Source organism: Brachycentrus maculatus, unplaced genomic scaffold, assembly GCF_059751285.1.
Source record: "Brachycentrus maculatus isolate JH-2025_06_01 unplaced genomic scaffold, ASM5975128v1 h1tg000316l, whole genome shotgun sequence".
In the NCBI taxonomy this organism is placed as follows: domain Eukaryota; kingdom Metazoa; phylum Arthropoda; class Insecta; order Trichoptera; family Brachycentridae; genus Brachycentrus; species Brachycentrus maculatus.
The window spans coordinates 512,783-527,898 of record NW_028281065.1 but is presented as its reverse complement, the minus strand read 5'-3'; the positions used below and the strand labels follow the sequence as shown (position 1 = coordinate 527,898).

Genomic DNA, 15,116 nt, shown 5'->3' with positions numbered 1-15,116 from the left:
CAAATTATCAACCTAAGGATTGCATTGCCCTTGCATACTGATATTCCAATATGGCGGCTAACCATCAGTATTAATATACAATATAAATTATAAAAAATACATGTTTACGCTTTAACAATAGGATAAAACAAATATATTAAAATCAGAGTTATAAAGCAGTGACCACCACACCTTGATTATTGATTAATTATTTGAATTATTTTAAATTTAAGTTTAACTTGGTAAAAACCAATATTTCTTAAAATCTATTTTTTCTTCTTTATTTAAAATTATTTTGCATTTCACAATATAAGTACAAAAAATATATATTAATACAAGAAAGTCCCACAACGGCATGGCCTGTGTGTGAGTATAAATTCTATTTTAAGTTATAGTAAAGGGCACTGGCAAGAATACAATAGATATTATCAGAAATAAAATAATATTAAAAGTACTAATATTAAAGATTAAAAGTACTAATATAAACTACAAATAATGTGACACGTGTTTCGATGCATTCCGCATACGAGGTTTAAAAATGATGCGGAACGCATTGAAACACGTGTCACTATAGATTTTATGAAATAGTGGTTCTTACCAAGTAAAACTTTTATTAAAAATGTATGGATATTACCGCAAAGTGACTCCATATTACAAATCACTCGATATACCGTTTATTTGTGTACGATCTATTTTTATTTCTTTTCCATTTAACCAGACATAGCTACAGCAACGCGTAGCCGGTTACAGCTAGTTAAAAATAAATATTTAGTTTCATAAGTAAGTACCAATAACCATTTTGTACCTTCTTTTTGAAATTGCAGTATTTAATAATTCTTTTTTTGAACTATTTTCACGATATACAATAAGAAATACGGTCCAGTTAGTAGACAATCAAAATTTACATATTTTTTTTCACCATACTTTTTTTTTAAGGAATAAATTATTGTTTTTTAATTGAACCATGGCTAAGCCCGTTGCCGGTCCTCAGCCCAGGAAAGCATCTACGAGCGGATTTTCTGACAGTCAAATTGTCAATATTTTAGGGGAAAATCCCGTTATTCCCTTGATTCTCTTAGGCATAACGATCACCAGTAAGTCTTTCCACCATTTTTAATTACATATTGAAACTAACTAACCACCACGCCGCTTCTATGCAGGGGTAGGCAGAGAGAATAGAACACCACACCACTCTGTCTATGCAAATATTCTTCGCCTCATCCGCGTTCATGCGTCTCCTTATACATACCCGCCGATTATTACGACTCCTAACCTAACCACTTTCAAGTATTTGGCATACCCTATCGTGCCAAGTTTTTCTCCTTCACTAAATTCTACTATATTTGACTCATAAATTTGTTTTATCGTTCTTTCCTCACTTATTCGTTCCACATGTCCAAAACCATCTCAACACACCTTTCTTAATTTTATCGATAATGCTTATCTCAGCTTTACATTCCTTCCTTATTTCACCATTCGAACATCTATCACACACCATTTTGCCCCACATTCTTCTGAGAGATCGCATTTCGACTGCATTCAGTCTTCTTTCATTCTTCTTTTGCCAACTTCATACTTCACTTCTATACATGCTTAATGTAATTTATATATTAAGGTTGGAACCAGGACTCCGTTGTGTACTACCAGCTTAAAAGCTAAACAATGGTATAATTACATATTGAATAGGTGTATTTTAACTCATTTTATTATTTTTTCCAGTATATTTTGTGGCGTATGGATGGAGAATAGGTTGCTGCTTATGTAGGAAAACGAATATGTTTAAAGCTGAATAGGTGAGTTTAATTATTTTGATACTTCGAACCCAAGGATGGCCTGAGCACCGAACTGGTTCGACGTAATGTTTACCATATCGTTGACTAGGTAAAAATTATGACCATCTAACTAGATAACCATCATATAATAGTTCATAACTCGCTCACTCCTTTCAAGAACGTCAATAAAAAAACTTGATTTTTCAGGAGAACGTTTTTAAAGTTTAGAAATATGATATAATGTATTAAAAATAAATATCAAGCCACTTATTGAACTTTTTACTGTGCAACAGATGTTTTTAAGTAAAACCTGACGGTTTTTTCTCCATTTAAAAAACAACACTTTCTGCCCTGCAGCGGGTAAATATTAAGTTAAAAATATGCATCTTTTGCTGGGATAAAGAACATTTTCTGGGCATTCCGAAAACATGCACAACTGAAAATTGTCGATTTTTGATTTATGACGTTCTTGAAAGGAGTGAGTGAACTGTCACGAGAGGTGGTATCATACACGACAAAAATAGTGAAGGACATTGGTAACATAAACCAAGCTAGGACACAAAATGCCGAACCCTCTTCTAGTGGGACAGAAAGTCTGCTGATGACAGTCAACAGTTCGCCTTATCTTGAGGAGTTTCACGAGGTTTCCTCCCAGCAATGAGCAAATGCTGAGAAGTTCCTGATTGGCCCACACTAGATTATCAGTCCTGTTCCCAATACAGATTCAAATAAAACAATATTTAATTAGTTAGATGAAACAAAAATCCACTTAATGATCTATAAACCTTGTACAAAATAAGCAAGGGAAATAATAAATGCATATTAATTTTTTTTACAAAAATGTTAATAATATTAGCATATAACCACTCACCGAGATTTTAAATGTCGGTGATTGGTTTTATAAAAATCTCGGTGAGTTGTTATATACTAATTTACTTAACATTTTTGTAAAAAAATAATTAAGTAAAACTGAATAATCGCAAAGTGCTATTATTAAGTAAAACTGAAGTGTTGCAAATAATTAAGTAAAACTGAAGTGCTTTAAAAAAATTAATATTGAGAATATAATAAATGCAATTTTCATCCACAAAAAACCTAACCATCAGGCCGTTTCCGCCAGAGAGAATAGAACGCCATATCACTCTGTCATTGCAACCATTATTTGCCTCTTCCGTATTCATTATTTTCCTCATACATACCGGCCGACTATTCCGACTTCTGACCTGAACGTTTTTTACCAAAAAAAAATATTTTCAAGCAAATCAACTCTGAAAACAAATGTATTTCATAATTTATGACGTATCTGCTTGAAAATCACAATTAGATGCATTTCAAACAATTCGGTTACATCTGACTATTATTTATAATTTCATTACAAAGTTAGTTTGGAAAAACTGACGAAATTCATTTAAAAACTGGATCTTTCCATTAGTCATAAATTTGATTCATAAGTGGCATTTACATGTTATTTAGTAAAAACATGATTCTAATGATTTCAATAAACAAAAAATGCACTCATGTATTTTTTTTCTATTCATACATTCAAAGTACAGTTATATCAATTGTATGGAGCTTGCTATTCATTGGTTGAATATTTTCAATATGCTGAACGTGATCGCACCACCAGAATCTTACTGCAACAGCTTGAAAACCCTTCATGTTTTATTTTTATTTTTTATTTTGTTGTGAACAACAACACAAAAATGTTGTGAATACGGTTTAATCATTTAAATTTCTTGGTGGAACTGCATTTTATACAATAAAACAACAAGTCTATAGTTTATCTCATTTTTATTTTACTTGACCAGTGACAGGGTTTCGTCGTTGCCGACATTACATGCATCGGTTTAATAATGTCGATAATGACGAAATCCCATCACTGGTTAAATAAAAAAAGTTGATAAATCTTTAGTTATTTTTTAATTTACAATAAAATCGGCAATGAAAACCTTATCAATTTGAATTACGGAGTGTATAACAAAGAAGTTCTCTTTCTAAAATTGCTTCCAGTTGATATTTCTTGCACCAAAAACAGGAATTTTAGAGATAACGTTTTTTGCCAGTATATCCACGATATGAGTCATACATAAGTTGTTCGTTTTGATTATGGGCGTGCCATTTTGCCAAATAAGTGCATTTGCAAATAAACTGACCACACATCCCCACCCTCGCAAAACGGGTTGTCGTAGGCTTCTCAATAGTAAAAATAGAGATCCAAACGCAACCCTTTCATAAGCAGGTCAAAATCACTTTCTTCTTATTGTGAATAGAAATTTATTGTGTTTTTTCTCTTTTTCTACCGGGCCATTTACTATTCAGCGAGTGTTCCTAGTGTAGATGTTACTTAATGCATTTTTACCCCTTTGGGTGAACTAAATAGTATTGTTGTTGGAACTCCATTTATAGTTTGGTCATCTTGCGATAGCCATTAGTTCTGCAATAACCTTCGGGTTTAATATTTCCTCGTGTCGTCTGCCTTAATATTTATAATTTTTGTGTGATTTTGTGAACAATCATTGTGAAAAAGTGCACCTGTTTTGTAAAATCGTGATAATCTTTGGATACATTTAATTGAACTTCTTACGTGTTATGGGATTATACTAATTTGTGACATCAATTTTTTTTTAAATATTTTGACGGTGAGCTAGCATGTTTCAACATTTGATTTACCTGAATTTTTTAAATAATATTGGTTGAAAAAAATAGAGAATTTAAAATATAAACCTTTACTTATACTATATCTCCCAAATGTGTCATTTCACTTTTACGAGATGCAGTTAATTTCAATGTTATTTAAAATATAACATGTTATTTATTTGTTTGTCGCTGATTTTGTAAATACTGATATGATATTTTTAGCATAAATACATAGATTCTTAGAGAATATTCAAATATTTCATCGTTATCTGCCGTCGGCAATGTTTGTATGTTTAAGTTGTAACGTAACATCCACATTTACAAATCAACTACTCATTCCTGTCCATTAGTATTTATCAGACATTTCGATAAATATTTTTAAAGATTTGTTTGTAATTTTGAGTTTATATTTATGTTTGGTTTTATTTTGTTTTCAGAAATGGCGGCCATCGGACAAGTCACTTCCTACTCCTACCAGCTCCCACTTGATTTCTCGAACCACGACAACGCCGCGTTAGATCTATCCAGAACTAAACAATCGCAAGGAAAATTTTTCAACAATAATATCCCGACCAAACACGAATATGAGAGAGATTCTCTAGAACTCCGTTCTCCAGTTCATCCCGACTCTTCCCAACACAGGCAGACGTCATCGGCCAGGAACAGCGTGTCCCCTCACTTCTCTTCCGCACACCAGTACTCCGAGAGAGACAATTATTACGCCAATGAATCGGTTAATAACTCGTTCACAGGTAATCGATCTCCTTCATTATACAGCGCCGATAAAGATCCGTCAGTCAGTCCGCATTCGGGGCAGTCTTCACCTAACTACGCATCTTGCTACCCCGGATCGGAACATCTCAGCCCTTACATCATCCAAGCGGCGTTCCGGCAACACCTCTTACTTAAAACCCCCCAACCAAAACAAAAAACGGAATCGGACGCTATTTCGGACGCTGGGTCCGAGGGGTCTCAAACATCTAACTTCCCCATATACCCCATGGTCACATCCGGAAGAGACGGCAAAGTCGCCAGGCCTTTCAAAGCTTATCCCAAAGATCCCATGAGCTTAGCTGCTGGTTTTTCCTCCGTAGACGCCATTTTAGACTCGCAATCCGCTGAAAAATATTCAGCATTTAGGAAAAGGATGTTGGATCAAATCTGCGCTGCGAACGGTGGTCATGCGACCGTATCAAACCCAAAAATGCGAAGAACCCTCAACTCCAATTCCAACAACAGTTGCTACCTGAGCGAAGACGGATCCGCAAAAGGAGACGATTCTTACACGGAGAGAAGGAAGAAAAACAACGCCGCAGCAAAGAAGTCGAGAGATAGGAGAAGAATTAAGGAGGACGAAATAGCCATCAGGGCCGCGTTCTTGGAACGAGAAAATATCGAGCTAAAATTTGAGCTCGCCGCTGCTAGAAAACAACTAGCCTTGTGCGGTGTTCCTCCGGCCCAATAAAATTGTTTTGAATCATTGTAAATACTGTTTGATGTCAATCTAAATTAAATCAAATTAATAATTTTGTACATACCTAAGTATTAAAGAAATTATATAAACGAGCCAAAGAAACATAAATTAAGACGAACTGCATTCTATTTAAATAATAGTCGAAAGTGTGAGTAGGTACATGTCGTGGGAAGAATCAAAGAAAAAGTATCAATTGAAAAATTACCTAAATAACTATTTTTCTAAAATGTTTTGTATTTTCATAACACGAATGGTCTGATGTAAATGTCGATTTTTTTCAGTAACCCACCAAATACTTGTTAATATGTATTTTTTTATGTCAACACAATCATAATGAGTAAAAAAATTATAATTACAAAAGAAAACTGATGAAATATAAATCACTAGAAACTGTTATGATAGTGATGTTATTACATAACATATTGATAGCTTTTTTTTAATTTTCTGGAATAAATGTTAAAATAATAAGTTCCAAATAAATATTAAATTGTAATAAATTACGGGTTAATATAATAGACTGATTATTATAGATTAATAAAATTACAAAAAGGTATTTTTGTAATAAAATTAGAAAATAAAGTATTTGTAATAACGATACATAGTTGTGATAAATAATATATTCTTGTCAATGATTTTTCTAGAATTTATTCGTCATATCAATAAATTATTTGGAATTATTTATGTAATAATTATTTAATTTTGTGCGTAATGCATTTGTTAATTGTATGAACTCTTCAATTAAAAAATTACACCATTTAAATTGCATTTTTTGTTTGTTCAAGTTGTCGAAAAATACAGAAAATTTAGCGTTTGGGCAACACCAGGCTCTTTTCAATAAATTTTTGCTATTGCATTTTTACGGAAAAAACAGTATTATCCCGACATCTCTGTTTATTGTCGGTTTTTTTGTGTTTTAGTATTCCATTATGTGGTTTCCATGTACCCTTGTATTAATGTATGAAGAAAAGTATACTCTATATAAATCGAAAACATATTAAAGTATGCTTTTAAACAATTAAATATGTTTTTTCATTGATTCGGTAGTCACCTTCTAGTAATATCTTTCATTCTTAACTTTTCACTCGGTGAATACCACTATTTAAAAAAAAATAATTGTGACATGTGTTTCATGTATGTGCAAATGGCGCGAAATGCATCAAAACACGTGTCACAATTAAAAAAAAAATAGTTGTATTAACCACATTACAACATTTTGAGTGTGTCCAAATACTTGTTCACAAATCTGGATTAACTCCAATTATAGGAGTTAATTTTCATATAATCTTTTTGACATCTCATCAAAGATGAAGAAGAATATGGAAGTCTGGGCATTTACGGAGCTGACGACCGTCATAGGCTGGTCTAAGTGATCACTTTACACACGTTAAATAACATTTAATAGTAATTCCGTGGTTAGTGTCGCGGACTCTTGAGTCAGAGTTTCTGGGTTCGAACCCACTCTACCACAATTTGATACCTATTTCTAATAACGAGTTGCTTAGGGTCACAGAAATAGTATTAAAAAAAATAATAAACACACAAATATTTATCTTTTATAATAAAATAATAAGTATAACTTGAATTAAAAATGAATGGGCTTTTATTTAATTAATGATTTGGTTTATTATATAATAGATATTGTACAAAGATAAAGCAATTTATGGAAATTTGATATGGAAACCTTTCGGTATAATCAGATTAAACAAGTTGGACATGGTGAACGCTACTCAAATATGTACAGTTTTCAAGCCCTGTTGATTCTCAAAGACTTCCATTTATCGCTCACTCCTTTCAACAACGTCATATATCAAAAATCGTCAATCTCAGTTGTGCATGTTTTCGGAATGCCCAGAAAATGTACTATATTCTAGCAATAGCGGCATATTTTTTACTTAGTATTTACCCGCTACAGGGCAGAAAGTGTTTTTTTGCACTTTGAAGAAAAGGTGTTGTTTAATTATTTTTTTTAAGTACACTAAATATTTTTCAAATGGAGAAAAACATTCAGGTTTTACCTAAAAAGATTTGTTGCACAGTAAGAAGTTCAAAAAGTGGCTTGATAATTATTTTTAATGCACTTTATTCTATTTTTAAACTTTAAAAACGATCTTCTAAAAAATTGAGTTTTTTGATATATGACGTTGTTGAAAGTTGTGAGCGATTTATCAATTCCCATAAATTGCGTCATGTCTGCGAGGTCTGTGTTATGAATATTATTTTCGTAAATTAATTAATTGGCCATCTACCTACTTTAAGAATCTCGATTAAAAAAAAGGTTACCATTTTTTTACCGACACTTTATTCCAAAGTTTAATGGAAACCAGTCAAATTGATGAAACTTTAAACTAGTTTATCCAATGAGTGCTATATTTACAAAAATATTTTATTTCAATTTGAAATTAGAAAAAAAACACGTTTATTTCGATATAATATACTTTAAACCCCAAAAATTAAAACAGCTATGTAGTATAAAGTTAATGAAACTATTTTTATCTGACTAAAATGGCGAAAATTTATATTATCCACTGACACTTCGTGATGGAATTGCATTTTTAATTTATTATTAGATTAAAACCAATATTTTTAGCTTTTCCACTTTTTTATTTGACCAGCGACCGGGTTTCGTCGTTACCGACATCATCAGACCAGCTAAAAATATTGGTTTTAATCTAATAATAAAATGGCAAAAATTGTTAAAAATCGACCTGAATATAATGAAAATTAATATATACATAAAATATAGGAAATAAATACATAATTAAGAATGCAAGGCATAAATCTTATCGGTAAAATAAAGTAAGATGTGATGAGATGGCACGTATATGGATATGTAGAATGGTTGAGTGATTTTATTCTTTTCCATACCCCATCGATGTCCTTATTGATATTTTTGATTATTATTTGTATCAGAATTGGATCGGGAAGTAATCTTCACAATCTTTTAAAAATAGGGTTATCGATATAAAAAAAAATGTAAATGTAATTCGAATGAGTTAAGAATGAATGGTAAAATAAAGTTATGAGGCGAATGCGGTTGGTAATAGAAGCAGGGGAAGACCGAGGAAACTTGTTATGATCAAGTACCTACTTGAAAGTGGTCAGGTCGAGAGTCGGAACTAATATCATAGGTTTATAAAATAAAACAACTTTATTTTAACTACTTTTTATTGGTACAATTTATCCAACCGGTTTCGACAAGAACCTTGTCATCATCAGGATTTATATACTAATTTCTAAAACATTGGAATACTAATTAACCACGAGTATTTCAATGTTTTAGAATTTAGTACATAAACCCTGATGATGACAAGATTCTTGTCGAAACCGGTTGGATAAAGAATATCAACAAAAAGTGATTAAAACGAAGTTGTTTTATTTTATAAAGTTTATAAAATGTGCCACAAAGTATCTGCGAAAAACATTCAAGAAATAATATCAAAGGTTATTGTCCAAATTAAATAATATTTTCTTACCATTGCATTTACACAGCTTTTAAGAATTAATGCAATTTAGATGTAAATCAATAAATGGGCAGAATGGTGGACGTTACACAAGAGTATAAAGTGATCGCTTAAGCCAGCCAAATACCTGGTCATAAGCCCTGGGATGCTCAGACTTCCGTATTCTTTCATTAAAAGGAAATAATGATGCATGTTTCATATCAACTTGAAACACCTTTAAAAATAATATCATTTAGAATTGCAAAAATAAAATGGCGACTATTTTACCCGGAATTGTAGCACCCTTCATCAATAATGACAGAGGTAGGTGGGTGCATATGTGTAAAGCGAGAGCTTATTGCATTTGCGGCCAATGTAATCATAGGACCCATCTATATAATGTACATCTGTATTATTGTGAGGACCGGACTCCCTTTTATTTCCTTAAATACACATCCTACGCACGTTCCAGACACGAGCCAAATACAAGGTTTAATAGGGTTGATTTTTTTGGTGAAAATTAAGGGTTTTGTTCGCCTGCGTGGTGTAGTGGTCAGCGCGTTTGGCTACCGTGCTGGAGGTCGTGGGTTCAATGTTTTGTGCGGTCAAAAGTAAAAATAAACAGAAGAGATTTTTCATTTTTATATTTATTTTATATTACCCGGACCAGTACCTGAAGCGCAAGAATAACCATCTTGCCTTGGATCAATATAACACCTTACGATCAATATAACACTGCGGCCATGTGATGCAGTGCCCTATGCACCATCGGGTACAGATAAGGGTAAGAAGATTGTAAGGATTTTTAAAGTTAAAATCTTTATAAAAACCTGTAAAGAACATATAAATAATTATGTTCCTTGTCAGGCATTTAAAATAAAGTTAAATATAAATCATTTTTCTTAATTACACACACAAATACACACACAGACACACGCACACATTCACACATACTTAACTAACTAACTAACTAACCATCACGCCGCTTCCCCGCAGGGGTAGGCAGAGAGAATAGAGCTCCACACCACTCTGTCCTTGCAAACATTCTTCGCCTCTTCCACATTCATGCATCTCCTCATACATACCCGCCGATTGTTACGACTCCTATCCTGACCACTTTCAAGTATTTGGCATACCTGATCGTGCCATGTTTTTCTCGGTCTTCCTCTGCTTCTTTTCCCGCTAACATTCGCCTCATAAATTTGTTTTACCGTTATTTCCTCACTCATTCGTTCTACATGTTCTCACACATACTTAAAATATGATATTAGTACATAGCTCAATTGGTTGAATTTATCCACAGGTATAATAGGTATAATATTATGTATGTGTCAAATTTTAATTCCTAAATATCTCAGATTTAAATAATCGTAATGAAATCAAGGTCAAATCTGATTTCAACAACATTAAAAAAATGTCAACTTGTCATAATAATATTTTTCTTTGTTCGCTTTGAAAAACATTACGTTAAATGCTTCAATATTTAAGATTGAAAAGTTTATTAAAAATATTTCAAATTATTGGTACATGATTTTCCCCTTTTTCTATCAAATTACAATATTTATAGAAGTGCGTAATATAATTGAAATTTATGATATATGTGCTTAAGTTTTTTTTCTTAAAAGTGCTTTTGAAGGTTGTGATGTGGCATTATTGTTAATATTACCACAACCCTTATATTAATGGGGTTGTTTTCCTGTACTGCGGATACTGCATATACAGGATATAGTCCAGATGAGGAAAAGATAACACACTGCAACACCCTTATGTCGTAATTGAACAACACAACCCCACTGAATTGGTTTTATCGATAATTCTTATCTTTTGTGGTCGTGTAGGAATGGAATCTTTTATTTTAACTCAACTTTAGCTTGGTAAATATTACTGTTTATTTAAATCTATCGGTGTCTGCCTCCATAATTTAATAGTCAGCGCGCTCGGCTGCCGTTCTGGAGGTCCCGGGTTCGATTCCCAGCGGGAGTTCAAATAAATATAAGTAATTTTTTTCTCTCTTATATTTATTCATTATTACCCTGAACTGGTACGTGAAGCGGAGGGCTGATCGTCTTTTTCAATTGTTAACGATCAAGATAACACTGCGTTTATATGCAGTGCTCTATGCACCATTGGGGTGCGGATGACAGTTTGAAGAAGAAGAAATGTAACGTAGCACGTGTTTAAATTTATTTAACATCAGTATCAAACATCGTTTGTGAAACTTAAAATCATAAAAATAAAAGCAATCTTTTCCTCTTTCACATTCATACGTCTCTTCATACATACCCGCCGATTATTCCGACTTCTGACCTGACCACTTCCAAGTGTTTGAAGCACTTCATCTTGTAAAGGTTTTCTCGATCTTTCTCTGCTTTTATGATTGACCTCATTCACCTCGTAAATTTGTTATGCTGTTCTTTCATTGCTCCCAATTATCACAATGATTCACGTGCCCAAACCATCTCAACACACCTTTCTTAATATAATCCATAATTCTTATCTCAGCCTTGCATTGATTCATTATATCATCATTCAAACATCTATTATACATCGTTTTGTTGCACATTCATCTTAAAGATTGGATTTTGACTGCATTCAGTCTACATTCATTCTACTTTTGCCAACTTCAAGCTTCAATTCCAAAAATTATGTTTGGAGTCAAATTATATTTATATATATATATATATACATGTATATATGTATATATATATATATATATATATATATATATATATATATATATAATATACATATATATATATATATATATATACATATATATATATATATATATATATATATATATATATATATATATATATATATATATATTTATATATATATATATTTATATAAATAAATAAATATATATATATATATATATATATATATATATATATATATATATATATATATATATATATATATATATATATATATATATATATATATATATATATATATATATATATATATATATATATATAAATACTATAGTAGATAGGCAAAATGTGAATTTATTGGTTAGCTACTCGACACCGAATACAGTTTCTAGTGGGGTAGGTAATGAAAGTGTCGAGGGGGAAAAGGAATCGATTCATTGGTGGAATTTTTCAAGGGATGAAAGTAAATAGGGTCTCTATCGGTGGGATCTAATACCTACGCCATCCCCAAAACTTCCCCTATTCTTGTGTATTCGCAAAAGTGGGAGGATATTGCTATTTATGAAAAAATAAGCTTTAGCTTAGTCAGTACTCGCACACTTATTTTCATCTCCAAATTATTTTTCAATCGTAAAAATTCACTCTACGAAACATCTAGATTGAACGTTTCAACGAAGAGTTTTTTAAACTAAACCCAGAAAAATATAAGAAGTGAAAATAGTCACAAATTAAGGCGAGCATATTAAGAAATTTAGATATCTATATAAGATAAAATTGTAAATGAAAATTTTTGTTTTTTCCACTTGAGTATTATACTATAGTTGCTTTCATCGACAGGTGAATAGTAATACTACGTATTCATTTACAATTGAATCACGTCTTACAACAAAATGAATGCCGAATCAATTAATAAAATAATCAAGATATATAAATGAAAATGTAAATTTTATAAAACAAGACAACTTTGTTTTTAACCACTTTTTTATTGGTACATTTTTACTTCAACCGGTTTCGATAAGAACTTTGTCATCATCAGGAATGATGGTGACAAGGTTCTTGTCGAAACCGGTTGGAGAAAAAGTGTACCAATAAAATAGTCGTTATTAACAAAGCTGTTTTATTTTATAAAGTTAATAAAATGTGCCACAAAGTATCAGCAAAAAACATCCAAGGAAATGTAATTGTTCAAAATCTCAAATCTCCTAAAGTTATTCACCGATTTTATTGAAATTTTGACATAAAGATGCATCAACAAAAAGGGCGTGTTTTTATTTATGTTACATATGACAGGTAAACGAATGTTTCTATTTAAAAACAGAATTTTTTACCACAATAGCAGAGCCGTCTATTGAACGTATCAGAAACACAAGCAATACTAAATATTTTTTATGGCGAACAGCGTGTTTCTTAACAGCTGTTAAAATATTGCATACCCTCAAGAATCGTGAAATTTAACATATTACAAATGTGTGCCTTTCTATTTTTTTATTTTTTATTTTATTAGATTTAGCCACAGCGACGCGTGTCCTGGTACAGCTAGTAAATTCATAAAAGGTATGTAAATTGGGAATAATAAATAAACAGAGAATAATATTTTAGTCAATCAATATTTCGCGATTAATATTTCAGCTAAAGTTTTTAATTCGAATCGTCAAATATACAAGGAACTAGAAATATGCAATACAAAACTAAAATTGGGAACTAATTGCCGTGGTTACCTGTAAATGATCGAATCCAAAAATTGAATAATATATATCGACTTATTTGTTCGCCTCCGTAGTGTAATGGTCAGCGCGCTCGGCTACCGTTCTGGAGGTCCCGGGTTCGATTCCCAGGGGGGTCAAATAAATATAAGTGATTTTTTCACTCTCATATTTATTTAATTTTACCCTGGACTGGTCCTGAAGCGGGGGGCTGATCACCTTTCCTTCATGTGTAAACGATCAAGATAACACTGCGTTTATATAAAGCAGTGCCCTATGCACCATTGGGTGCAGATAAGGGTTTTATTATTATATTATTATTTAGAAGCATTAGTTTTTTTTTAATTCGGGGGTTTAATTCGATCGCCATGTCTACGCTTAATCTATTTTCTAGATATACTGGAAAGTAAAATATTAACTATTTTTTTGTTTGTATGGTATAGCTTTAAAATATAATAGGAGTGGGAAGTACAAATAACAAGTATATAATTAAATTCATTTTATTTAAATTTCTTAATGTAATTTTACTCTATTATTAAAGTAAGTTGTATAATAAATTACTTTTATACACTTAATACGATTTATTGTAACTTTCACCTTTAATATTGGATATCTAGATATCACTCTTAACGATGGCCAAATATTTTGCAATATCTGCATAATTCGTCGCATAACATCCGTGAAAGCTGACATATTCTATGAAAATAATATATGAAACTACGTATTGCGAAAGCAAAATATTATTATTAGAGAATTATGTGAATTTAGAGGATAAAGACTGTCACGTAACAATAATAAATAATATGAACTAGACTGTGTGGCGGTGGGTGCAATAAAATTGAATGAGTCAATTATTATAAGAGCAGTTTCCATGATAACGTAGTTTGAAAGATGTATGTAATATTAATTTGTATAGAAATGTATATTAACTATAGTTGTAAAATACATCAATAATAATAATAAAACCCTTATCCGCACCCCAATGGTGCATAGGGCACTGTGTCTTATAAACGCAGTGTTATCATGATCGTTTACACATGAAGGAAAGGTGATCAGCCCTCCGCTTCAGGTACCAGTCCATGGTAATATTGAATAAATGTTACAGTGAAAAAATCACTTATTTTTGTTCGCCTCCTTAGTGTAATGGTCAGCACGCTCGGCTACCGTTCTGGAGGTCCCGGGTTCGATTCCCAAGGGGGGTAAAAAAAAAAAATAAAAAAAATACATCAACAGTTCAAAAATCAATCCAATGAATTTTGAACGTTTGTCATAAGATTTCAGTATTCGCACAATTCATATTTACGTTTTTTTATTTATATTCATGAACATACGTGTCGCCTAATTTCAAAATCCGCCAGATCCATGTAAGTCGATTTTACAAAAAATGCAAAATTCTCAGAATAACATTTATGTTTTGAAGCTTTAGATAAAATATTATGAAATCCATTATC

General features: G+C 31.7%; 1 protein-coding gene across 1 annotated transcript; it reads left to right on the top strand.

Annotated features, from left to right (window-relative positions):
- The first annotated feature begins 853 nt into the window (after positions 1-853).
- Positions 854-6,838, top strand: gt (transcription factor giant). The gene is made up of 3 exons (XM_088268288.1): positions 854-1,073; positions 1,699-1,772; positions 4,826-6,838. The coding sequence occupies exon 3, from the start codon at positions 4,828-4,830 to the stop codon at positions 5,851-5,853; it is 1,026 nt and encodes a 341-aa protein (XP_088124414.1). The 5' UTR covers positions 854-1,073; positions 1,699-1,772; positions 4,826-4,827; the 3' UTR covers positions 5,854-6,838.
- Positions 6,839-15,116: the final 8,278 nt, after the last annotated feature.

Coding starts and splice junctions, on each gene's coding strand:
- gt (XM_088268288.1), top strand. CDS start 4,828: ATGGCGGCCATCGGACAAGTCACTTCCTACTCCTACCAGCTCCCACTT.